General features: G+C 47.7%; 3 protein-coding genes across 8 annotated transcripts in view; 1 reads left to right on the top strand and 2 right to left on the bottom strand.

Annotated features, from left to right (window-relative positions):
* Nucleotides 1-245: 245 nt before the first annotated feature.
* Nucleotides 246-13,082, top strand: LOC131950035 (zinc finger MYND domain-containing protein 12). The gene is made up of 9 exons (XM_059312052.1): nucleotides 246-308; nucleotides 832-1,059; nucleotides 1,978-2,139; nucleotides 6,465-6,602; nucleotides 7,186-7,308; nucleotides 9,353-9,498; nucleotides 11,379-11,531; nucleotides 12,147-12,258; nucleotides 12,424-13,082. Exons 1-9 carry the CDS (start codon nucleotides 303-305, stop codon nucleotides 12,598-12,600), a joined length of 1,245 nt encoding a protein of 414 aa, XP_059168035.1. The 5' UTR covers nucleotides 246-302; the 3' UTR covers nucleotides 12,601-13,082.
* LOC131950034 (adenosine receptor A3) lies at nucleotides 3,352-5,954 on the bottom strand. Of its 3 annotated transcripts, none has more exons than XM_059312049.1 (3): nucleotides 5,883-5,954; nucleotides 3,563-4,996; nucleotides 3,352-3,502 (listed from the first exon to the last, which is right to left on the bottom strand). In XM_059312049.1, the coding sequence occupies exons 2-3, from the start codon at nucleotides 4,862-4,864 to the stop codon at nucleotides 3,479-3,481; spliced, it is 1,326 nt and encodes a 441-aa protein (XP_059168032.1). In that variant the 5' UTR covers nucleotides 4,865-4,996; nucleotides 5,883-5,954; the 3' UTR covers nucleotides 3,352-3,478. The 3 variants fall into 3 exon arrangements, with proteins under 3 accessions (XP_059168032.1, XP_059168033.1, XP_059168034.1); XM_059312050.1 differs by having other exon boundaries at nucleotides 3,352-3,472; XM_059312051.1 differs by lacking the exon at nucleotides 3,352-3,502 and having other exon boundaries at nucleotides 3,510-4,996.
* Nucleotides 13,083-15,045: 1,963 nt separating the features above from the next.
* LOC131950027 (uncharacterized) overlaps nucleotides 15,046-25,888 on the bottom strand; it is an 18,231-nt gene continuing 7,388 nt past the window's right edge. The window contains exons 1-7 of one of the 4 annotated variants that reach the window (XM_059312036.1): nucleotides 25,818-25,857; nucleotides 24,109-24,192; nucleotides 23,764-23,947; nucleotides 23,437-23,618; nucleotides 21,936-22,285; nucleotides 20,803-21,446; nucleotides 15,046-15,168 (exon numbers count right to left, since the gene is read on the bottom strand). In XM_059312036.1, coding sequence (XP_059168019.1) covers nucleotides 15,135-15,168; nucleotides 20,803-21,446; nucleotides 21,936-22,285; nucleotides 23,437-23,618; nucleotides 23,764-23,947; nucleotides 24,109-24,178 — 1,464 coding nt within the window. In that variant the 5' untranslated portion in view covers nucleotides 24,179-24,192; nucleotides 25,818-25,857 and the 3' untranslated portion in view covers nucleotides 15,046-15,134. Of the gene's footprint in view, nucleotides 15,169-20,802; nucleotides 21,447-21,935; nucleotides 22,286-23,436; nucleotides 23,619-23,763; nucleotides 23,948-24,108; nucleotides 24,193-25,665; nucleotides 25,785-25,817; nucleotides 25,858-25,888 lie in introns of those variants that run through there. The other 3 variants (XM_059312035.1, XM_059312040.1, XM_059312037.1) reach the window with 3 other exon arrangements.

Raw genomic sequence — 25,888 nt, 5'->3', positions numbered from 1 at the left:
CCCACACCGTGTGCCCGGGATCTGGGTGATGTAGGGCCCAGGAACTGGCCCAATTGTGACGCCCTTTGTGGAGTCAAGGACCCAAAACTAGGCCCCGTGACGCCTTTTTGCGGCGTCATTGGACAAAGAATCAGAGTTTTTAGGTTCTTTTGTACTTTTTGTTTTGGTTAGTTTTAGACTGATTTACCGGGGACACCCGTTGCGCGCCGTGCTTCATGGCGCGCGTCCTTATAAGCTCATAGTGCAGAAAAATGTAAACAAGCAACAAAATAAGCTATAGGAAACTGTAACAAGGTTCAGCAATGGCGGTAGGTACCAGAATGTCTGCCAGTAGATTAAGCTGTTATAAGTGTGTTGTTTTCTTCTACTTCTTTAATTTTTTTTTATATCAATTGTAGTTGTCCTGTATTTCATGGCGTAGCTAGGGGGTGCTGAGGGTATAAAACCTCCCTGGTCCTTGAAATCTTAAATGAAACCCTGTGTGGTATCATGTTGATTTAGTTGTAAAATGGAGAATATCATAGATCTAGAGCCATACTTTTATGTCTTCGTTTAAATAAAAAAAGATATTGGCTATAGAAATGTGGATATGTGAGATATTTGGGTTTTTCAACCCTGTGCCCCCCCACCCCCACCCCCCCCCCCCCCCCCATGAATGAATTCCCACCTACGTCATTGACTGTATATCAGCAACACAAGAACAATGTATGTCCGCCCCACTAAAACTTGAAACGATGGCGTGCAGTCAAGTCGAGTTTTTACAAAACCAAAAATATTTGTGGCAATTAACAATTCTTCCCTCCCCCCCCCCACCCCCCGGAATCCGAGCAGATCGCCCCCAGCATCGTACAAAGCATTTCCGCCATGACAGCCAAACTCTACCAGCCGGCTCAGTCCGTCCCCCAGGAGAAGCGACTGCCGCCCAACAAGCTGAACCTACTGGCCATGACCTCGGCCTCCAAGGTCAAGTGTGAGATCTGCAACCAATGGGGCAGTCTGCAGTGCGCCAAGTGTCGGGTCACCTACTACTGCTGCGAGGATCACATGGAGATGGACAGGGTCAGTGGGAGCTGGGTCACTACAGGGTCAGTGGGAGCTGGGTCACTACAGGGTCACTGTAGGGTCACTAAAGGGTCAGTGGGAGCTGGGTCACTTCAGGGTCACTGTAGGGTCACTGTAGGGTCACTAGGTACAAGGTCACTGTAGGGTCAGTGGGAGCTGGGTCACTACAGGGTCAGTGGGAGCTGGGTCACTACAGGGTCACTGTAGGGTCACTACAGGGTCAGTGGGAGCTGGGTCACTACAGGGTCACTGTAGGGTCACTACAGGGTCAGTGGGAGCTGGGTCACTACAGGGTCAGTGGGAGCTGGGTCACTACAGGGTCAGTGGGAGCTGGGTCACTACAGGGTCACTGTAGGGTCACTACAGGGTCAGTGGGAGCTGGGTCACTACAGGGTCAGTGGGAGCTGGGTCACTACAGGGTCAGTGGGAGCTGGGTCATTACAGGGTCACTGTAGGGTCACTACAGGGTCAGTGGGAGCTGGGTCATTACAGGGTCAGTGGGAGCTGGGTCATTACAGGGTCAGTGGGAGCTGGGTCACTACAGGGTCACTCTAGGGTCAGTGGGAGCTGGGTCACTACAGGGTCACTGTAGGGTCAGTGGGAGCTGGGTCACTACAGGGTCACTAGGTACAGGGTCACTAGGTACAGGGTCACTACAGGGTCACTAGGTACAAGTTCACAAGATACAGGGTCACTATAGGACCACTAGGCACATGATCATTAGTCACAGGGTTTTTAATTACAGTCACTTGTCACAAGGTCACAGTTCCACTTGGGGTCAGTAAAGGTCATGGACATGGCTGTTGATGCCGATCTGGTACCAGATAACCCCCTGTCATGTCCTTGACCTTTAGTTAAACATATGCAGGTACAAACCTCCCCTTAACGGCATTGTATCCAACCTTGACCTTGCAGACCCTGCACGAGGACATCTGTCCGCGCATCGAGCTCCTGCGTCAGCCAATCGAATTCAGCCCGTGTCAGGACACGCGCGAGAGGATGAAAAAACAGAGGCGTGTCCTGCTGGAGGAGATGTACACGTACACGTACAAGCAGGGGCAGACAGCCATGGAGGCGGTGAGTACACACGGGCAAGGGCAGGCACTGGCAGGGGCAGGCACTGGCAGGGGCAGAGACGGGCAGGGGCAGACACGGGCAGGGGCAGACACGGGCAGGGGCAGACACGGGCAGGGGCAGACAAGGGCAGGGGCAGACACGGGCAGGGGCAGAGACGGGCAGGGGCAGACACGGGCAGGGGCAGACACGGGCAGGGGCAGACAGCCATGGAGGCGGTGAGTACACATGGGCAGGGGCAGACATGGGCAGGGGCAGGCAGGGGCAGGGGCAGACAAGGGCAGGGGCAGACAGCCATGGAGGCGGTGAGTACACACGGCCAGGGGCAGGCACTGGCAGGGGCAGGCACTGGCAGGGGCAGACACGGGCAGGGGTAGACACGGGCAGGGGCAGACACGGGCAGGGGCAGACACGGGCAGGGGCAGACACGGGCAGGGGCAGACAAGGGCAGGGGCAGACACGGGCAGGGGCAGAGACGGGCAGGGGCAGACACGGGCAGGGGCAGACACGGGCAGGGGCAGACAGCCATGGAGGCGGTGAGTACACATGGGCAGGGGCAGACATGGGCAGGGGCAGGCAGGGGCAGGGGCAGACAAGGGCAGGGGCAGACAGCCATGGAGGCGGTGAGTACACACGGCCAGGGGCAGGCACTGGCAGGGGCAGGCACTGGCAGGGGCAGACACGGGCAGGGGTAGACACGGGCAGGGGCAGACACGGGCAGGGGCAGACACGGGCAGGGGCAGACAAGGGCAGGGGCAGACACGGGCAGGGGTAGACACGGGCAGGGGTAGCCACGGGCAGGGGCAGACACGGGCAGGGGCAGACACAGGCAGGAGCAACATATTTAAATCAACCAAAATGAAGTCAACAAAAATGAAGTCAACAAAAATGAAGTCAACAAAAATGATGTCAACAAAAATGATGTCAATATAATGAGACTTAAATCAGTGGCGTAGCTAGGATTTTTGGGCCCCTATGCAAAAAGTATTAGTGGGCCCCTCAGAGGCGTAGCTACCCTTCCCGGCGACCGGGGACAAACTTCCGATTTGCACCCCCCCCTCCCCTCAGACTTTCGATTTGCACCCACCCCCACTCAGACTTTCGAAAAAGGGCCCCTATTTGCCTTGGGCCTCTATGCCTTGCTTACGCTAGCTTTACGGTAGCTACGCCACTGACTTGAGCTGACAAAGAAACCATGACAGCATCCAAGTCAATGATTAACTTTATTGATTGTAAGAGACATACATGTATGACAGCAAACATAAATGGTGTGACAGCCGACAGCAATTGACTGGCCGTGCTGTCCGTCGGGCTACACACTGTGACCCCAGCTGACCTCTGGCTACACACTGTGACCCCAGCTGACCTCTGGCTACACACTTTGACCCCAGCTGACCTCTGGCTACACACTGTGACCCCAGCTGACCTCTGAGGCCTTGTTCTCCTTACTCCCCCGCTTGACGGCCTTGATGATTTTCTCCATCGGCCTCCACTTGACCTTGACATCTACTGGGGAGGAGAACTTGCCCTCCAGGAAGTCATTATCATACAGGAAGGAGGGCGGGTTGACGCTGCTCCCAGACGGTGCCTTCTCGGCGTGCTCGAAGATTGACTGGGATCGTAGGCTCTCGTCCTCGGTCTGGTTTTCCTTTTTATCCGCGAGTTTGGCGCCCTCGGGGCGCGCCTGGAAGGGTTTTTTCTGGCGGTGGAGGGCCTGCAGACATTGCTTCCACCGGCAGGGGGCGTTGGTCAGCATGCTCTTGTAGACGGCCCAGTACTCACCCCGCATGATGGCGTAGACGGGAGCTTTGACCACGGCGTTGGAGAAGGTCATGAGGATGGCGCAGGTCTTGAAGACCTCGGTGGTGTGTTTGGGGAAGACGGAGTAGTTGATGAAAGGCGGCACCAGCAGGTAGGGGAAGGTGAGCAGGATGTAGAGCACCATCAGCACCATGATCATCTTGACGCTGCCCACCCGCAGCTTGAAGCTCCGCCTCTGCTCATTCGTCCAGCCGGTGCTCTGACGTCTGAAGGAGCCGACCTGGTGCAGAAAGATGAAGCCGAGCTGCAGGCTGACGGCGATTGACACGCAGATGGCGAAGTAGTTTGGGGCGTCCATGACCCACGTGACGTAGCTGGGGTACAGGGTCCGGTAGCTGCTGCAGCGGGATGTCAGGTCGGGGATGCTGTAGTCGTACCTGTTCCACCCCATCATGGGGAGGTACGCCCGGAGATAGACACACACGGCTATCCCGATGGTCAGGTAGGCGGCCCGCCGGGGGGTGATCCAGGTGGGGTAGCGCAGGGAGAATCTGACAGCCAGGTAGCGGTCGATGGACAGGAACATGAGGCAGTAGAGTGAGCCGTCGGCTGAGATCATGGGCGTGGAGAGTTTAAACAGGCAGGCGTGTTTGCTCCCACCGATCAAGGCGCTGGTGGTTTTAGAGGCGTAGCATAACATGAAGGCGGGTAGGACGACGGCGCCGATGATGAAGTCGTAGCATGCGATGGAGAGCATGATGACGTGGTGGCTGGTGGAGAACCCCGGGTACAGCAGGATGCTGAAGAAGATGAAGGTGTTGGAGATCAAGGCCATGGGGATGAAGAGGGCGGCGACGATAACAAAGATGTTGTGGGCGAGGATGACCTCGGGGTAATTGTTCATTGACGCGTCTTGCTCGCCGGCTACCCACTGCTCCGGTAAGTCGACGTCAGAGGGATGAAACATAGCACGCGCCGCACGAGGTCAGCCAATCAGGATCTTAGTTTGTGAACTCTCGTGTGCAGCAGCCAATCAGCTTGTAGACAACCTAAAAGCCGGAACTGACGAGTTGTCCATCTGTCTGTGAAGTTACTACATCTGAAAACAGAATTGTTACAGAAAATAGTTATACATCTGAAAACAGAATTGTTACAGAAAATAGTTCTACATCTGAAAACAGAATTGTTATAGAAAATAGTTCTACATCTGAAAACAGAATGGTCAAAAGAAAATAGATCTACATCTGAAAACAGAATTGTTACAGAAAATAGTTCTACATCTGAAAACAGAATTGTTACAGAAAATAGATCTACATCTGAAAACAGAATTGTTACAGAAAATAGATCTACATCTGAAAACAAATAATGGTTTCATTAACTACATATGAAAACAGAGAATTGTTACAGTCAATACAATTTTCATCTTCTTCTTCTTAATTTTAATGTTGGAAAGGATTTTCACCAGCACAATTTACTGTTTTTCTTTTTGGATTACAAGAACTAGATCTGAAAATAGAGTATTCTTACAAGAACTAGATCTGAAAATAGAGTATTCTTACAGGAACTAGATCTGAAAATAGAGTATTCTTACAGGAACTAGATCTAGATCTGAAAATAGAGTATTCTTACAGGAACTAGATCTAGATCTGAAAATAGAGTATTCTTACAAGAACTAGATCTGAAAATAGAGTATTCTTACAGGAACTAGATCTGAAAATAGAGTATTCTTACAGGAACTAGATCTAGATCTGAAAATAGAGTATTCTTACAGGAACTAGATCTAGATCTGAAAATAGAGTATTCTTGCAGGAACTAGATCTGAAAATAGAGCAGTGTGTTCGAGAAGTGTAGGCTATGCTGGGGGTGGGGGGTGGGAGCTAATACTGATACTACTTCTAGATTACTTAAGTACGTTTAACGAACATGTCTATTGGTATCACGTGACCACCACCCAACAGCCACGTAAAGTATCCTAACATACCTACCTTTATCTACCCATGTCATCCAGGACTGAGCAGGAACCATCATGTCCACAGGAAGCGACGCAACTTCCTCGCTCGTCTATTTATAGATTCAATCAGTGCGTAAACTTTGGTTAGGAGATGCGATTTCTCAGTTTTTTGGGGGCACTTTTTGTTTTGAATTTCGTGGGGAAAACTTGAAATGTTTGACGCGAAAGTTTTGTTTGGTGTGTTCAGTTAGGGTAGATATAATTATAGAGGTGTAATGGTGCAGCTGCAATGAGTGAGTGAGTTATGATTGTGTAATGGTGCAGCTGTAATGATTGAGTGAGTTATGATTGTGTAATGGTGCAGCTGTAATGATTGAGTGAATTATGATTGTGTAATGGTGCAGCTGTAATGATTGAGTGAGTTATGATTGTGAAATGGTGCAGCTGTAATGATTGAGTGAATTATGATTGTGTAATGGTGCAGCTGTAATGATTGAGTGAGTTATGATTGTGAAATGGTGCAGCTGTAATGAGTGAGTGAGTTATGATTGTGAAATGGTGCAGCTGTAATGAGTGAGTGAATGAGAGCGCTAACCATGTGACCACCATCACCCAGGGGTTCTACGAGAAGGCTATCCCAGCCGCTGTGGTCAGCGCCAAGTACGCCCAAGAGATCTGGGGCACGTCTGCTGAGGTCATCCCGCCCCTGCTGGTCGCCGCGGAATGTTACGTCAATAAAGGCAAGCTGGGGACGGTAGGTCAAGACAAGATGTTGTCTTTAGGTCAAGATGTTAACTCGAGTAAAGATGTTGTTTTAGGTCAAGATGTTGTCTTTAGGTAAAGATGTTGACTCTATTCAATATGTTGTCTTTATGTCAAGATGTTGTCTTTAGGTCACGATGTTGTCTTTAGGTCACGATGTTGTCTTTAGGTCACGATGTTGTCTTTAGGTCAAGATGTTGTCTTTAGGTCAAGATGTTGTCTTTAGGTCAAGATGGTGTCTTTAGGTCAAGATGGTGTCTTTAGGTCAAGATGTTGTCTTTAGGTCAAGATGTTGTCTTTAGGTCAAAATGTTAACTCGAGTAAAGATGTTGTCTTTAGGTCAAGATGTTGTCTTTAGGTCAAGATGTTGTCTTTAGGTCAAGATGGTGTCTTTAGCTCAAGATGTTGTCTTTAGGTCAAGATGTTGTCTTTAAGTCAAGATGTTGATAAATTGACACAGCTAAGAATTGCTGCAGCTAGCTACCACGTTCGTTACCAAATATCTGTGTATTGACCTGATCTTAAGCTGACCTCGCCTTGACCTTAACGGCTGACGTTGATGTCGTCTGCTCCAGGCTGACGCGTTTTTGGCGCGAGTTTTGTGTATCGAGCTAGAGGCTCCCAACATCAAGCCGTCAATCAAAGCCAGGATCAAGAGGAACGAGGGTCTGATACACCAGGCCAAGGTCAACTACCAGGTGAGGGGGGCCAAGGTCAACTACCAGGTGAGGGGGGCCAAGGTCAACTACCAGGTGAGGGTCTGATACACCAGGCCAAGGTCAACTACCAGGTGAGGGTCTGATACACCAGGCCAAGGTCAACTACCAGGTGAGGGGGGGGGGGGGAATACACCAGGCCAAGGTCAACTACCAGGTGAGGGTCTGATACACCAGGCCAAGGTCAACTACCAGGTGAGGGGGGCCAAGGTCAACTACAAGGTGAGGGGGCCAAGGTCAACTACCAGGTGAGGGTCTGATACACCAGGCCAAGGTCAACTACCAGGTGAGAGGGGGAGGGGGCACCAGGCCAAGGTCAACTACCAGGTGAGGGTCTGATACACCATGCCAAGGTCAACTACCAGGTGAGGGGGGCCAAGGTCAACTACAAGGTGAGGGTCTGATACACCAGGCCAAGGTCAACTACAAGGTGAGGGTCTGATACACCAGGCCAAGGTCAACTACCAGGTGAGGGGGGGGGGGGGGGGGGGAATACACCAGGCCAAGGTCAACTACCAGGTGAGGGTCTGATACACCAGGCCAAGGTCAACTACCAGGTGAGGGGGGCCAAGGTCAACTACAAGGTGAGGGTCTGATACACCAGGCCAAGGTCAACTACAAGGTGAGGGTCTGATACACCAGGCCAAGGTCAACTACCAGGTGAGGGGGGGGGATACACCAGGCCAAGGTCAACTACCAGGTGAGGGTCTGATACACCAGGCCAAGGTCAACTACCAGGTGAGGGGGGCCAAGGTCAACTACAAGGTGAGGGTCTGATACACCAGGCCAAGGTCAACTACCAGGTGAGGGTCTGATACACCAGGCCAAGGTCAACTACCAGGTGAGGGGGGCCAAGGTCAACTACAAGGTGAGGGTCTGATACACCAGGCCAAGGTCAACTACCAGGTGAGGGGGGCCAAGGTCAACTACAAGGTGAGGGTCTGATACACCAGGCCAAGGTCAACTACCAGGTGAGGGGGGCCAAGGTCAACTACCAGGTGAGGGTCTGATACACCAGGCCAAGGTCAACTACCAGGTGAGAGGGGGAGGGGGCACCAGGCCAAGGTCAACTACCAGGTGAGGGTCTGATACACCAGGCCAAGGTCAACTACCAGATGAAAGGGGGAGGGGGCACCAGGCCAAGGTCAACTACCAGGTGAGAGGAGGGGTTCTTAGCTTAGAGTTAGATGGATGCCGTGACTGTTGCAGTAGAGTTAGGGTTAGATTTATGACGTGACTGTTGCAGTAGAGTTAGGGTTAGATTTATGACGTGACTGTTGCAGTAGAGTTAGGGTTAGATGTATGCCGTGACTGTTGAAGTAGAGTTAGAGTTAGATTTATGACGTGACTGTTGCAGTAGAGTTAGGGTTAGATGTATGACCTGTTACTGTTGCAGTAGGGTTAGGGTTAGATGTATGACCTGTGACTGTTGCAGTAGAGTTAGGGTTAGATGTATGACGTGACTGTTGCAGTAGAGTTAGGGTTAGATGTATGACCTGTGACTGTTGCAGTAGAGTTAGGGTTAGATGTATGAAGTGACTGTTGCAGTAGAGTTAGGGTTAGATTATGACGTGACTGTTGCAGTAGAGTTAGGGTTAGATGTATGGCGTGACTGTTGCAGTAGAGTTAGGGTTAGATTTATGACATCATCTGTGACTGTTGCAGTAGAGTTAGGGTAAGATGTATGACGTGACTGTTGCAGTAGAGTTAGGGTTAGATGTATGACATCACCTGTGACTGTTGCAGTAGAGTTAGGGTTAGATGTATGACATCACCTGTGACTGTTGCAGTAGAGTTAGGGTTAGATGTATGACATCACCTGTGACTCTTGCAGTAGAGTTAGGGTTAGATTATGACCTGTGACTGTTGCAGTAGAGTTAGGGTTAGATGTATGACCTGTGACTGTTGCAGTAGAGTTAGGGTTAGATGTATGACCTGTGACTGTTGCAGTAGAGTTAAGGTTAGATGTATGATGTGACTGTTGCAGTAGAGTTAGGGTTAGATGTATGACCAGTGACTGTTGCAGGAGGCGCTCGAGTGTTTTGCTGAAGAGATTTACCAAAACACGGAGGAGTTCGGTCCCCTGCACATTCGCACTTCCGGTGGCTACTGCTATCTGGGTCACATGTTCCAGCTCAAGGAGGACGAGCTGCCAGCGCTGTCATTGTACAGGTACACAGGTGGTACACAGGTGATACACAGGTGGTACACAGGTGGTACACAGGTGGTACACGGGTGGTACACGGGTGGTACACGGGTGGTACACAGGTGGTATACAGGTGATACACAGGTGGTACACAGGTCGTACACGGGTGGTACAGGTGGTATACAGGTGATACACAGGTGGTACACAGGTGGTACACAGGTGGTACACGGGTGATACACGGGTGGTACACGGGTGGTACACAGGTCGTACACGGGTGGTACACGGGTGGTACACGGGTGGTACACAGGTCGTACACGGGTGGTAAACAGGTGGTACACGGGTGCTACACAGGTGATACACAGGTGGTACACAGGTGGTACAGGTGGTACAAAGTGGTACACAGGTCGTACACGGGTGGTAAACAGGTGGTACACGGGTGCTACACAGGTGATACACAGGTGCTACACAGGTGCTACACAGGTGGTACAAAGTGGTACACAGGTCGTACACGGGTGGTAAACAGGTGGTACACGGGTGCTACACAGGTGATACACAGGTGGTACACAGGTGGTACAGGTGGTACAAAGTGGTACACAGGTCGTACACGGGTGGTACAGGTTGTACAGGTTGTACACAGGTGGTACACGGGTGATACACAGGTGGTACACAGGTGCTACACAGGTGGTACAAAGTAGTACACAGGTGGTACACGGGTGGTACAGGTGGTACAGGTGGTACACGGGTGGTACACAGGTGGTAAACAGGTGGTATACAGGTGGTACACAGGTGGTACACGGGTGGTACAGGTGGTACACAGGTGGTACACAGGTGGTACACAGGTGGTACACAGGTGGTACACACCTGGTACACACCTGGTACACACGTGGTACACAGGTGGTACAAAGTGGTATACAGGTGGTACACGGGTGGTACACAGGTGGTATACAGGTGGTATACAGGTGGTACACAGGTGGTGCACAGGTGGTACACGGGTGGTACAGGTGGTACACAGGTGGTACACAGGTGGTACACAGGTGGTACACAGGTGGTATACAGGTGGTACACAGGTGGTGCACAGGTGGTACACGGGTGGTACAGGTGGTAAACAGGTGGTACACAGGTGGTACACAGGTGGTACACGGGTGGTACAAAGTGGTACACAGGTGGTACACAGGTGGTACAGGTGGTACAGGTGGTACAAAGTGGTACACAGGTGGTACACGGGTGGTACAGGTGGTACAGGTGGTACAAAGTGGTACACAGGTGGTACACGGGTGGTATACGGGTGGTACACAGGTGGTACAAAGTGGTACACAGGTGGTACACAGGTGGTACACGGGTGGTACAAAGTGGTACACAGGTCGTACACGGGTGGTACAGGTGGTACAGGTGGTACACAGGTGCTACACAGGTGGTACACAGGTGGTACAAAGTGGTACACAGGTCGTACACGGGTGGTACAGGTGGTACAGGTGGTACACAGGTGGTACACAGGTGCTACACAGGTGGTACACAGGTGCTACACAGGTGCTACACAGGTGGTACACAGGTGGTACACAGGTGCTACACAGGTGGTACACAGGTGGTACACGGGTGATACACAGGTGTCTTAAGCCAGGTATTCTACAGGTACAGGTTTACAGGCACACCTGACAGAACCAGGAAACTTTGACTGCGATAGATGAAGTAGAGTTTGTGGCCTGAACATTTCCACCTGGTCTTACACTTAGGCCAACATAGCACGTGACTACAAACAAAAACATGTTAACACTTGCTGCCTTGGTTCTTCCACATTTATTAGCGGGGGAGGGGGGGGGGGTGGAGGGTAAGGGGGTCCCGTGAAAAAAACAACCCCAGAAACTGGTTAACATTGTTCTATCAGTTCAACTTTTTATTTTTTTGAGAGACAAACAGTGGACATCTGGATTAGCACCATTGTTCCCATCCTAGAGGAAATGACGTCACAGCCGGATGTGCCCATCATCGGGGCCATCAAGACGCAGGCCGAGAAACAGTGGATGTACGAGTGTGACAAGCTAGAGGGCCTCAAGCTGTTGATGTAGGTTTCAACCTTTGCGGGTATAGAGTGGATGTACGAGTGTGACAAGCTAGAGGGCCTCAAGCTGTTGATGTAGGTTTCAACCTTTGCGGGTATAGAGTGGATGTACGAGTGTGACAAGCTAGAGGGCCTCAAGCTGTTGATGTAGGTTTCAACCTTTGCGGGTATAGAGTGGATGTACGAGTGTGACAAGCTAGAGGGCCTCAAGCTGTTGATGTAGGTTTCAACCTTTGCGGGTATAGAGTGGATGTACGAGTGTGACAAGCTAGAGGGCCTCAAGCTGTTGATGTAGGTTTCAACCTTTGCGGGTATAGAGTGGATGTACGAGTGTGACAATCTAGAGGGCCTCAAGCTGTTGATGTAGGTTTCAACCTTTGCGGGTATAGAGTGGATGTACGAGTGTGACAAGCTAGAGGGCCTCAAGCTGTTGATGTAGGTTTCAACCTTTGCGGGTATAGAGTGGATGTACGAGTGTGACAAGCTAGAGGGCCTTAAGCTGTTGATGTAGGTTTCAACCTTTGCGGGTATAGAACGTTTTTACCGCACTACCTGTACAAATATCCTGTAATCAATCAATTCAATGTTGAGTGAGCTGACTAAATGTTTTCTCTCCAGGAAATGTTACACCCACCTGAAGGAAATCAAGACGATGAAGGTGCCACTACTGGACATGGTGCGGGCCATCTACGCCATCGGGTGCATGATGTACATCAACGAGAGGTATACGGTAGGTGCGCTCATCTTGTTGGGCAGCGGACATCAGTCTCTCACCTACCACGCATCCTGTCTCACCTCTTATTACACCGTGTCTCACCCACCTCATCTTGTCTCACCATCTTGTCTCACCTCCCAACCACCCATGTCTCACCTCTGCACCCCCCCCCCTCCCCAGGAGGGCAAGATCCGGGTCCGCGAGGGTCTGACCCTGTGTAGCGATGCTAAAATGAAAGCAGAGCCCATCTGGAAGAGTCTGACGGACCTCAACAAGTACATCGACCGCAAGATTTACCGTCAGGACAACCTCAACCTTGACCATTCCACGATGTCGGTCGATTGGTCGGTAGAATGAGGACACCGCCGATGGTAGCTGGTCTGGTAGCTGGTCTCTGTCCAGATTTCTCTAGCTGACTAGCTGGTCTAAGCTTAATTTAGCTGCTCTAGTTTGTCTAAATGTATTTGCGCCTAGGTTAGTTTGTCTAGGCCCTGTGTTACGTCTAGCGGCTGTGTGATGTACCCCGGATGTTGTGAACATAATTCTGTGATAGGCGGGTTGGTCATGGTGAGGCTTTGCAAAGGTTCTTCTGAGGTTCTGCTGAGGTTCTGGTTCCTTCTCAGCAACAATGTTGGTGATTTGTTTGGTGAAAAAAACATGTAAAATGTGATTTTGATGAAACAAATTGTGCGAAATGAGATTTTAGTTAAACAAATTGTGTGAAATGTGATTTTGATGAAACTAATTGTGTGAAATGAGATTTTAGTGAAACAAATTGTGTGAAATGTGATTTTAGTGAAACAAATTGTGTGAAATGTGATTTTGGTGAAACAAATTGTGTGAAATGAGATTTTAGTGAAACTAATTGTGTGAAATGTGATTTTGGTGAAACAAATTGTGTGAAATGAGATTTTAGTGAAACTAATTGTGTGAAATGTGATTTTGGTGAAACAAATTGTGTGAAATGAGATTTTAGTGAAACAAATTGTGTGAAATGTGATTTTGGTGAAACAAATTGTGTGAAATGTGATTTTGGTGAAACAAATTGTGTGAAATGTGATTTTGGTGAAACAAATTGTGTGAAATGAGTTTTTAGTTAAACAAATTGTGTGAAATGTGATTTTAGTGAAACAAATTATGTGAAATGTGATTTTGGTGAAACAAATTGTGTGAAATGAGTTTTTAGTTAAACAAATTGTGTGAAATGTGATTTTAGTGAAACAAATTATGTGAAATGTGATTTTGGTGAAACAAATTGTGTGAAATGAGTTTTTAGTTAAACAAATTGTGTGAAATGTGATTTTGGTGAAACAAATTGTGTGAAATGTGACTTTGGTTAAAAAAAATTGTGCGAAGTGTAGAACGATCATTTTTTTTTTCATTTTATTTTGTAAACAGGTTTTTTAAATTATCAAAACAACTTTCAAACAATTCTTATCCATGTTTTCCTATTGTGTCTGTTCTATAATCACCATTAAAATGTTCAAGATACTATTTTTACTGAATTGACCGAGAGTTGTAATATTTGTACAATTCCGCGCCAACTCAGCGAATTTGCTCCCACAGAAGTTAGGCGAGAGTGCGAGAATGCCTTCAAGCAGCTTAGTCGTAATGTTGCGTTCGTGGGGTGACTAATTAAATTGTTTCCAATCAACACGTTTGTGTCACATTTTCGTTAATAGTATCGATAATGGTGTTTATGAGTTGTCTGGGGTTGGCGTGTTTGGGGTTGGCGTGTTTGGGGTTGGCGTGTTTGGGGTTGGCGTGTTTGGGGTTGGTGTCGGGTGTTGGTGTGTTTGGGGTTGGCGTGTTTGGGGTTGGCGTGTTTGGGGTTGGCGTGTTTGGGGTTGGCGTGTTTGGGTTTGGTGTCTGGGGTTGGTGTGTTTGGGGTTGGCGTGTTTGGGGTTGGCGTGTTTGGGGTTGGCGTGTTTGGGGTTGGTGTCTGGGATTGGCGTGTCTATGGTTGGCGTGTTTTGGGTGGATGTGTTTGGGGTTGGTGTGTTTGGGGTTGGTGTCTGGGGTTGGCGTGTTTTGGGTGGATGTGTTTGGGGTTGGCGTGTTTGGGGTTGGCGTGTTTGGGGTTGGTGTCTGGGGTTGGCGTGTTTTGGGTGGATGTGTTTGGGGTTGGCGTGTTTGGGGTTGGCGTGTTTGGGGTTGGTGTCTGGGATTGGCGTGTCTATGGTTGGCGTGTTTTGGGTGGATGTGTTTGGGGTTGGTGTGTTTGGGGTTGGTGTCTGGGGTTGGCGTGTTTTGGGTGGATGTGTTTGGGGTTGGCGTGTTTGGGGTTGGCGTGTTTGGGGTTGGTGTCTGGGGTTGGCGTGTTTTGGGTGGATGTGTTTGGGGTTGGCGTGTTTGGGGTTGGCGTGTTTGGGGTTGGCGTGTTTGGGGTTGGTGTCTGGGATTGGCGTGTCTATGGTTGGCGTGTTTTGGGTGGATGTGTTTGGGGTTGGTGTGTTTGGGGTTGGTGTCTGGGATTGGCGTGTCTATGGTTGGCGTGTTTTGGGTGGATGTGTTTGGGGTTGGTGTGTTTGGGGTTGGTGTCTGGGGTTGGCGTGTTTTGGGTGGATGTGTTTGGGGTTGGCGTGTTTGGGGTTGGCGTGTTTGGGGTTGGTGTCTGGGGTTGGCGTGTTTTGGGTGGATGTGTTTGGGGTTGGCGTGTTTGGGGTTGGCGTGTTTGGGGTTGGTGTCTGGGGTTGGCGTGTCTATGGTTGGCGTGTTTTGGGTGGATGTGTTTGGGGTTGGTGTCTGGGGTTGGAGTGTCTTGGTGTCTGGGGTTGGCGTGTCTAGTGTTGGCGTGTCTGGGGTTGGTTGTTAGTCTAGTGGGAGCTTCAAGCAGACATTGTCTCTTGTTGTCTTTACGACATCCTCCATTGTGTGCTGGTGGTCGCAGCTTACAGCGTGTTGAGGTAAATACAGTTGGATGAGGTGTCTTACAGCGTGTTGAGGTAAATACAGTTGGGTGAGGTGTCTTACAGCGTGTTGAGGTAAATACAGTTGGGTGAGGTGTCTTACAGCGTGTTGAGGTAAATACAGTTGGGTGAGGTGTCTGTCGTGTTGAGGTAAATACAGTTGGGTGAGGTGTCTTACAGCGTGTTGAGGTAAATACAGTTGGGTGAGGTGTCTTACAGCGTGTTGAGGTAAATACAGTTGGGTGAGGTGTCTTACAGCGTGTTGAGGTAAATACAGTTGGGTGAGGTGTCTTACAGCGTGTTGAGGTAAATACAGTTGGGTGAGGTGTCTTACAGCGTGTTGAGGTAAATACAGTTGGGTGAGGTGTCTTACAGCGTGTTGAGGTAAATACAGTTGGGTGAGGTGTCTTACAGCGTGTTGAGGTAAATACAGGTGGGTGAGGTGTCTGTCGTGTTGAGGTAAATACAGTTGGATGAGGTGTCTTACAGCGTGTTGAGGTAAATACAGTTGGGTGAGGTGTCTTACAGCGTGTTGAGGTAAATACAGTTGGGTGAGGTGTCTTACAGCGTGTTGAGGTAAATACAGTTGGGTGAGGTGTCTTACAGCGTGTTGAGGTAAATACAGTTGGGTGAGGTGTCTTACAGCGTGTTGAGGTAAATACAGTTGGATGAGGTGTCTTACAGCGTGTTGAGGTAAATACAGGTGGGTGAGGTGTCTGTCGTGTTGAGGTAAATACAGTTGGATGAGGTGTCTTACAGCGTGTTGAGGTAAATACAGTTGGGTGAGGTGTCTTACAGCGTGTTGAGGTAAATACAGTTGGGTGAGGTGTCTTACAGCGTGTTGAGGTAAATACAGTTGGGTGAGGTGTCTGTCGTGTTGAGGTAAATACAGTTGGGTGAGGTGTCTTACAGCGTGTTGAGGTAAATACAGTTGGGTGAGGTGTCTGTCGTGTTGAGGTAAATACAGTTGGATGAGGTGTCTTACAGCGTGTTGAGGTAAATACAGTTGGGTGAGGTGTCTTACAGCGTGTTGAGGTAAATACAGTTGGATGAGGTGTCTTACAGCGTGTTGAGGTAAATACAGTTGGATGAGGTGTCTGTCGTGTTGAGGTAAATACAGTTGGGTGAGGTGTCTTACAGCGTGTTGAGGTAAATACAGTTGGGTGAGGTGTCTGTCGTGTTGAGGTAAATACAGTTGGATGAGGTGTCTTACAGCGTGTTGAGGTAAATACAGTTGGGTGAGGTGTCTTACAGCGTGTTGAGGTAAATACAGTTGGGTGAGGTGTCTGTCGTGTTGAGGTAAATACAGTTGGGTGAGGTGTCTTACAGCGTGTTGAGGTAAATACAGTTGGGTGAGGTGTCTTACAGCGTGTTGAGGTAAATACAGTTGGGTGAGGTGTCTTACAGCGTGTTGAGGTAAATACAGTTGGGTGAGGTGTCTTACAGCGTGTTGAGGTAAATACAGTTGGGTGAGGTGTCTTACAGCGTGTTGAGGTAAATACAGTTGGGTGAGGTGTCTTACAGCGTGTTGAGGTAAATACAGTTGGGTGAGGTGTCTTACAGCGTGTTGAGGTAAATACAGTTGGGTGAGGTGTCTGTCGTGTTGAGGTAAATACAGTTAGGTGAGGTGTCTTACAGCGTGTTGAGGTAAATACAGTTAGGTGAGGTGTCTTACAGCGTGTTGAGGTAAATACAGTTGGGTGAGGTGTCTTACAGCGTGTTGAGGTAAATACAGTTGGGTGAGGTGTCTGTCGTGTTGAGGTAAATACAGTTGGATGAGGTGTCTTACAGCGTGTTGAGGTAAATACAGTTGGATGAGGTGTCTTACAGCGTGTTGAGGTAAATACAGTTGGGTGAGGTGTCTTACAGCGTGTTGAGGTAAATACAGTTGGATGAGGTGTCTTACAGCGTGTTGAGGTAAATACAGTTGGGTGAGGTGTCTGTCGTGTTGAGGTAAATACAGTTGGGTGAGGTGTCTTACAGCGTGTTGAGGTAAATACAGTTGGGTGAGGTGTCTGTCGTGTTGAGGTAAATACAGTTGGGTGAGGTGTCTTACAGCGTGTTGAGGTAAATACAGTTGGGTGAGGTGTCTTACAGCGTGTTGAGGTAAATACAGTTGGGTGAGGTGTCTTACAGCGTGTTGAGGTAAATACAGTTGGGTGAGGTGTCTTACAGCGTGTTGAGGTAAATACAGTTGGGTGAGGTGTCTTACAGCGTGTTGAGGTAAATACAGTTGGGTGAGGTGTCTGTCGTGTTGAGGTAAATACAGTTGGGTGAGGTGTCTTACAGCGTGTTGAGGTAAATACAGTTGGGTGAGGTGTCTTACAGCGTGTTGAGGTAAATACAGTTGGATGAGGTGTCTTACAGCGTGTTGAGGTAAATACAGTTGGGTGAGGTGTCTTACAGCGTGTTGAGGTAAATACAGTTGGGTGAGGTGTCTGTCGTGTTGAGGTAAATACAGTTGGATGAGGTGTCTTACAGCGTGTTGAGGTAAATACAGTTGGGTGAGGTGTCTGTCGTGTTGAGGTAAATACAGTTGGATGAGGTGTCTTACAGCGTGTTGAGGTAAATACAGTTGGATGAGGTGTCTTACAGCGTGTTGAGGTAAATACAGTTGGATGAGGTGTCTTACAGCGTGTTGAGGTAAATACAGTTGGGTGAGGTGTCTGTCGTGTTGAGGTAAATACAGTTGGGTGAGGTGTCTGTCGTGTTGAGGTAAATACAGTTGGGTGAGGTGTCTTACAGCGTGTTGAGGTAAATACAGTTGGATGAGGTGTCTGTCGTGTTGAGGTAAATACAGTTGGATGAGGTGTCTTACAGCGTGTTGAGGTAAATACAGTTGGGTGAGGTGTCTGTCGTGTTGAGGTAAATACAGTTGGGTGAGGTGTCTGTCGTGTTGAGGTAAATACAGTTGGATGAGGTGTCTGTCGTGTTGAGGTAAATACAGTTGGGTGAGGTGTCTTACAGCGTGTTGAGGTAAATACAGTTGGGTGAGGTGTCTTACAGCGTGTTGAGGTAAATACAGTTGGATGAGGTGTCTTACAGCGTGTTGAGGTAAATACAGTTGGATGAGGTGTCTGTCGTGTTGAGGTAAATACAGTTGGGTGAGGTGTCTTACAGCGTGTTGAGGTAAATACAGTTGGGTGAGGTGTCTTACAGCGTGTTGAGGTAAATACAGTTGGGTGAGGTGTCTTACAGCGTGTTGAGGTAAATACAGTTGGGTGAGGTGTCTTACAGCGTGTTGAGGTAAATACAGTTGGGTGAGGTGTCTTACAGCGTGTTGAGGTAAATACAGTTGGATGAGGTGTCTTACCGCGTGTTGAGGTAAATACAGTTGGGTGAGGTGTCTTACAGCGTGTTGAGGTAAATACAGTTGGGTGAGGTGTCTTACAGCGTGTTGAGGTAAATACAGTTGGATGAGGTGTCTTACAGCGTGTTGAGGTAAATACAGTTGGGTGAGGTGTCTGTCGTGTTGAGGTAAATACAGTTGGATGAGGTGTCTTACAGCGTGTTGAGGTAAATACAGTTGGGTGAGGTGTCTTACAGCGTGTTGAGGTAAATACAGTTGGATGAGGTGTCTGTCGTGTTGAGGTAAATACAGTTGGATGAGGTGTCTTACAGCGTGTTGAGGTAAATACAGTTGGGTGAGGTGTCTTACAGCGTGTTGAGGTAAATACAGTTGGGTGAGGTGTCTTACAGCGTGTTGAGGTAAATACAGTTGGGTGAGGTGTCTTACAGCGTGTTGAGGTAAATACAGTTGGGTGAGGTGTCTGTCGTGTTGAGGTAAATACAGTTGGATGAGGTGTCTTACAGCGTGTTGAGGTAAATACAGTTGGGTGAGGTGTCTGTCGTGTTGAGGTAAATACAGTTGGGTGAGGTGTCTGTCGTGTTGAGGTAAATACAGTTGGGTGAGGTGTCTTACAGCGTGTTGAGGTAAATACAGTTGGATGAGGTGTCTTACAGCGTGTTGAGGTAAATACAGTTGGATGAGGTGTCTGTCGTGTTGAGGTAAATACAGTTGGGTGAGGTGTCTGTCGTGTTGAGGTAAATACAGTTGGGTGAGGTGTCTGTCGTGTTGAGGTAAATACAGTTGGGTGAGGTGTCTGTCGTGTTGAGGTAAATACAGTTGGATGAGGTGTCTTACAGCGTGTTGAGGTAAATACAGTTGGGTGAGGTGTCTTACAGCGTGTTGAGGTAAATACAGTTGGGTGAGGTGTCTGTCGTGTTGAGGTAAATACAGTTGGGTGAGGTGTCTTACAGCGTGTTGAGGTAAATACAGTTGGGTGAGGTGTCTGTCGTGTTGAGGTAAATACAGTTGGGTGAGGTGTCTTACAGCGTGTTGAGGTAAATACAGTTGGATGAGGTGTCTTACAGCGTGTTGAGGTAAATACAGTTGGGTGAGGTGTCTTACAGCGTGTTGAGGTAAATACAGTTGGGTGAGGTGTCTTACAGCGTGTTGAGGTAAATACAGTTGGGTGAGGTGTCTTACAGCGTGTTGAGGTAAATACAGTTGGATGAGGTGTCTTACAGCGTGTTGAGGTAAATACAGTTGGGTGAGGTGTCTGTCGTGTTGAGGTAAATACAGTTGGATGAGGTGTCTTACAGCGTGTTGAGGTAAATACAGTTGGGTGAGGTGTCTTACAGCGTGTTGAGGTAAATACAGTTGGGTGAGGTGTCTGTCGTGTTGAGGTAAATACAGGTGGGTGAGGTGTCTGTCGTGTTGAGGTAAATACAGTTGGGTGAGGTGTCTTACAGCGTGTTGAGGTAAATACAGGTGGGTGAGGTGTCTGTCGTGTTGAGGTAAATACAGTTGGATGAGGTGTCTTACAGCGTGTTGAGGTAAATACAGTTGGGTGAGGTGTCTTACAGCGTGTTGAGGTAAATACAGTTGGGTGAGGTGTCTTACAGCGTGTTGAGGTAAATACAGTTGGGTGAGGTGTCTTACAGCGTGTTGAGGTAAATACAGTTGGGTGAGGTGTCTGTCGTGTTGAGGTAAATACAGTTGGGTGAGGTGTCTTACAGCGTGTTGAGGTAAATACAGTTGGATGAGGTGTCTGTCGTGTTGAGGTAAATACAGTTGGATGAGGTGTCTTACAGCGTGTTGAGGTAAATACAGTTGGGTGAGGTGTCTTACAGCGTGTTGAGGTAAATACAGTTGGGTGAGGTGTCTTACAGCGTGTTGAGGTAAATACAGTTGGATGAGGTGTCTTACAGCGTGTTGAGGTAAATACAGTTGGGTGAGGTGTCTTACAGCGTGTTGAGGTAAATACAGTTGGGTGAGGTGTCTGTCGTGTTGAGGTAAATACAGTTGGGTGAGGTGTCTGTCGTGTTGAGGTAAATACAGTTGGATGAGGTGTCTTACAGCGTGTTGAGGTAAATACAGTTGGGTGAGGTGTCTGTCGTGTTGAGGTAAATACAGTTGGATGAGGTGTCTGTCGTGTTGAGGTAAATACAGTTGGATGAGGTGTCTGTCGTGTTGAGGTAAATACAGTTGGATGAGGTGTCTGTCGTGTTGAGGTAAATACAGTTGGATGAGGTGTCTTACAGCGTGTTGAGGTAAATACAGTTGGGTGAGGTGTCTGTCGTGTTGAGGTAAATACAGTTGGATGAGGTGTCTTACAGCGTGTTGAGGTAAATACAGTTGGGTGAGGTGTCTGTCACTCTAGCCAGTGGCTCGTTGTCACTGATGGACGTCGTTCTGGCCAGTGGGTCAAGGTCACAGCTAAAGGTCGGGTCAAGGACACTGTCTGAAGGTGTGTCGACGCAATGTCGACCAGCGTGCGACACCCCAGGGACGATGTTATCATAGCTCTGGCTGGGGATCGAACCCGTGCCGCACATCAAGGATTCGTACGAGGGTGGCTCGTTAGATTCGTTGTGCTCTCTGGGAGATTCGTCTTGCAGCTCCACCAGGAAGTCTTTAGTGTCCGTGGAGTCATCGACGCCTGACTCGTAAGTCAGCAGGTTGTCTACCAGCTGGTTGGCGTACGGCTCACCGGGCTGGTTGGCGTACGGCTCACCGGGCCGGTTGTAAGAGAATCGTGATCTGTTTTGGCTCCTCCTCTGGGAGCCGCTGTTGACGGTGACGCACTTGAAAACCTTCTGAAGGTCAGTCAGGTAGCTGTCGTCCTCCGGTACGACGTCGGGCCGGCCAGGATTCGATCCTGGGCCGTAGGGCGGCTGCTCAGCGTAGGGGTCTTCGACAAGAGCAATGCCGAGCACCCGAACGTCGGAGGGCGAGGTTGACCCGATGTAGTTGTACGGGTTGGGTCTGTGGGTTGGCGAGGCGGGTTGCTGGTTAGAAAAAGTTGTGAGATAATAGATGGATCATCTATAAATGACGTCGCGAATTTTTTATTACCCCCTCCCCCTCCACACACACACTCTTCAACGCCAAAAAATCAGACCCATTAAAATGTGACGTCGTACTTCCGCTTACTCTCTGCTCCACCAAAATACAAAAGAAAACAATTTATTTGGTCGATTTTAGTTGTTTTGTTTCGCAATTGATTTCTTTCTCAAATAGCTGATTTGGGTTCAACATTACTTATCCTTGTTTATTATATTTACTTTTAAGTGTGAAAAAACTTTTCAAATTCAGGAAAAAAAAATTTTAAGAAAAAAAAAAATAATTGCAGGTTATGAAATCATGGGCTTATTCTGGGCTGCCATCTTTATCAAAACCGTTTAGGAAAAAATACTTAATAAATATAGCTAGCGGCGTCACTAGGTGGGGTGGTACCCGTGGCAGCCCCCCCCCCCCCGGTCGCGAGCCAAACTTACTTGCGAGGATGTGTTTAACTGCGCCCTCGCTATCCACGTCAGCTGGCTGGTAGACTGCTGCAGGGCTCGCGGCTGCCTCGTCCGGCGTGGCTCGCCTAGCGCCGTGTCTGCCGTTAGATGTTCTTCCCCTCTCGAGTGCCGCGCGCCCCCGTTCATCTGCGCGCTGAACGCTGCGTCTAGCCGGGAGTTTCCCTTCCGCCCCATCCTGTAGCGAATGAACACCACAATGGCGGCCAGCGCGACTAGCGTTACCAGGGTTACCGAGAGGATGACAACGAGGCTGTTTGGCGAGCTTGTGGCTTGTTTCTCTAAAGATTCCCGGAACTCGTGGATCTTTATTTCAGCTTGTACTGGAGACAAAAACATTTAATGTCTGCTTACTGGGTCAGGCTGTAGTAAACTTTATAATGAGCCACGAAACAAAAACACGAATTTTATTCCACCGACCTTAGAAAGATTGCTGAGACAAGACAAACAGCACCATTGATAAAGTCCTGATCAGCTGACTCAGATACTCAAGATCCGCTGGCCCGGCACAACTGGACCACTTTCAGGGGAGATGTGTCTGTATAGGGCACACCCACTTTCAGGGGAGATGTGTCTGTATAGGGCACACTCACTTTCAGGGGAGATGTGTCTGTATAGGGCACACTCACTTTCAGGGGAGATGTGTCTGTATAGGGCACACCCACTCTCAGGGGAGATGTGTCTGTATAGGGCACACCCACTTTCAGGGGAGATGTGTCTGTATAGGGCACACCCACTTTCAGGGGAGATGTGTCTGGATAGGGCACACCCACTTTCAGGGGAGATGTGTCTGGATAGGGCACACCCACTTTCAGGGGAGATGTGTCTGGATAGGGCACACCCACTTTCAGGGGACATGTGTCTGGATAGGGCACACCCACTTTCAGGGGAGATGTGTCTGGATAGGGCACACCCACTTTCAGGGGAGATGTGTCTGTATAGGGCACACCCACTTTCAGGGGAGATGTGTCTGTATATGGCACACCCACTTTCAGGGGAGATGTGTCTGGATAGGGCACACCCTACTCACCCCCTAGCTAGTATCACCATGATGCCCCCAATGAAAGCGCAAAAGAAGACGACCAAGAAAGACGTAAAGATCATCAGTTGGCTGTTTTGTTCTAAATTGATAAAATAACTTATTTTATTTGAATTTATTTGAATTTTAATTTTATAATTTTTTTTGTTGTTTGTGAATTGCTCGAATGTTAACATGTGGAACTGCTTACAACGTATTTTATTTAAAGCACCGTCGTACTCATTTCATTTCCAGCCAAGGGCCTCAAGGAATCTGCCTACTCCACCCATTCTCTGATCCGGCGCTGAATTTGGCTACAGAAAAAAATAATTCCTTCAACCAGCTCATCGCACATACATACTGCTTGAATTTTATACTGCTTGAAGCCACCCACGTTGGCTGTAGAGTCACCAACAGAAAAAAAAGTGTTTAAAAATTTAAATCAAATCCCCTTACCTTTATCGAGAGCATGGAGGATCTGAAGGCGGAATCTCTTAACCTCTGACCCATCTTGAAACCCTTTGACCTCTGAACCCTTAGTCTTGTTGACACTGACAAAACTGATCCTAAGTTGATGGGTCACAGTGATGTAGGGTTGGATAGGTCGATTCAAACCATCGTAGTTGATCGCTTTCTGTCTGGAGAGGTAGCTGTATGTTTATCTAACAAGTACGCACTCTCACATGCTGATTGATTTATATTGTAATAATACAGACATGCATAGGCCCTATTTCATCATAAAAGCAATGTTATTACTAAAGACAGAGGACACGTGACCCTTACCCATCCCATATGGTCAGCCAATCGCCATCGTCCAGAGAAAACTCTACGAAGATCACAGCCCAAATGCCGGCTCCAACAGTCCACTCCCAGGTCAAGTTCAAGGCTGGTGGGTAGGGACCCGGGTAGTTGTCTGATTCGATGGCATCTGATTCGTTGTACGAACGTTTCTCTGTCCTGCTACAAACTACGAATCAAACATGAATTGAAGGAGTGAGCGCATGGAGAGAAGAATCCGTATGACACAAGATATGGGTGGAGCAGGTCAAAGCAACATACCAGATGTTCTTTGTTTACGGCTGATCTCATTAATTCAATTAATTACTAAACCGTGTTATCTTGTCTCACCTGTATTGATGAAGGCGCAGAGAACGATAACGATGCACACGCGTAAAGTTTTATCCATTTCAGATTTCATCCATTAGGCTCCTGCTGAAATTGATGTTTGATATAAAGTTGATGTTAGACATGTGCTAAATTTGATGTTAGACATGTGCTATTAAAGTTGATGTTAGACATGTGCTATTAAAGTTGATGTTATCCATGTGCTAAAGTTGATGTTAGACATGTGCTATTAAAGTTGATGTTAGACATGTGCTATTAAAATTGATGTTAGCCATATGCTATTAAAGTCTATGTTAGCCATGTGTTATTAAATTAATGTTAGACATGTGCTATTAAAATTGATGTTAGCCATGTGCTATTTAACTTGATGTTAGACATGTGCTATTAAAGTTGATGTTAGACATGTGCTATTAACTTGATGATAGACATGTACTATTAAAGTTGATGTTAGACATGTGCTAAAATTGATGTTATCCATGTGCTAAAGTTGATGTTAGACATGTGCTATTAAACTTGATGTTAGACATGTGCTATTAAAGTTGATGTTAGCCATGTGCTAAAATTGATGTTATCCATGTGCTAAAGTTGATGTTAGACATGTGCTATTAAAGTTGATGTTATCCATGTGCTAAAGTTGATGTTAGACATGTGCTATTAAAGTTGATGTTATCCATGTGCTAAAGTTGATGTTAGCCATGTGCTATTAAAAATGATGTTAGACATGTGCTATTAAAGTTGATGTTAGACATGTGCTATTGAAATTGATGTTAGCCATGTGCTATTAAAGTTGATGTTAGGCATGTGCTATTAAAATTGATGTTAGCCATGTGCTATTAAAGTTGATGTTAGGCAGGTGCTATTAAAGTTGATGTTAGACATGTGCTAAAGTTGATGTTAGCCATGTGCTATTAAAGTTGATGTTAGCCATGTGCTATTAAAGTTGATGTTAGGCATGTGCTATTGAAATTGATGTTAGCCATATGCTATTAAAGTTGATGTTAGGCATGTGCTATTAAAATTGATGTTAGCCATGTGCTATTAAAGTTGATGTTAGGCAGGTGCTATTAAAGTTGATGTTAGACATGTGCTAAAGTTGATGTTAAATATGTGCTATTAAAGTTGATGTTATCCATGTGCTAAAGTTGATGTTAGACATGTACTATACAAGTTGATTTTGTCCATGTGCTAAAGTTGATGTTAGCCATGTGCTATTAAAGTTGATGTTAGACATGTGCTATTAAAATTGATGTTAGCCATATGCTATTAAAGTCTATGTTAGCCATGTGTTATTAAATTAATGTTAGACATGTGCTATTAAAATTGATGTTAGCCATGTGCTATTTAACTTGATGTTAGACATGTGCTATTAAAGTTGATGTTAGACATGTGCTATTAACTTGATGATAGACATGTACTATTAAAGTTGATGTTAGACATGTGCTATTAAAATTGATGTTAGCCATGTGCTATTAAAGTTGATATTAGCCATGTGCTATTAAAGTGACCATATACACGGCTATTGATTTATAACAATACTTTCTAAGAGAACATATAGCCTACTAGATCTACATGATATCCTAACAAGAAGTATCCCGTAACATGCAAGCAGATAATCCTTGACACTCTCTGGATCTTTGATACACACACACACGCAATGTATGTGGAGTCCAACTATGCTGTAAACCAGAATGTATTTGACAAAATCTACTCACACAGGAACACACCCACAACTGAGCACACCACTTCAACGTGTGAACCCCACGCCACTTATGTAGGTACGACT

Source organism: Physella acuta, unplaced genomic scaffold, assembly GCF_028476545.2.
Source record: "Physella acuta isolate Inbredline_101_S28 unplaced genomic scaffold, ASM2847654v3 ptg000728l, whole genome shotgun sequence".
Lineage (NCBI taxonomy): Eukaryota > Metazoa > Mollusca > Gastropoda > Physidae > Physella > Physella acuta.
The sequence above is the reverse complement of the archived record's forward strand: the minus strand, read 5'-3'. Positions and strand labels throughout refer to the sequence as shown.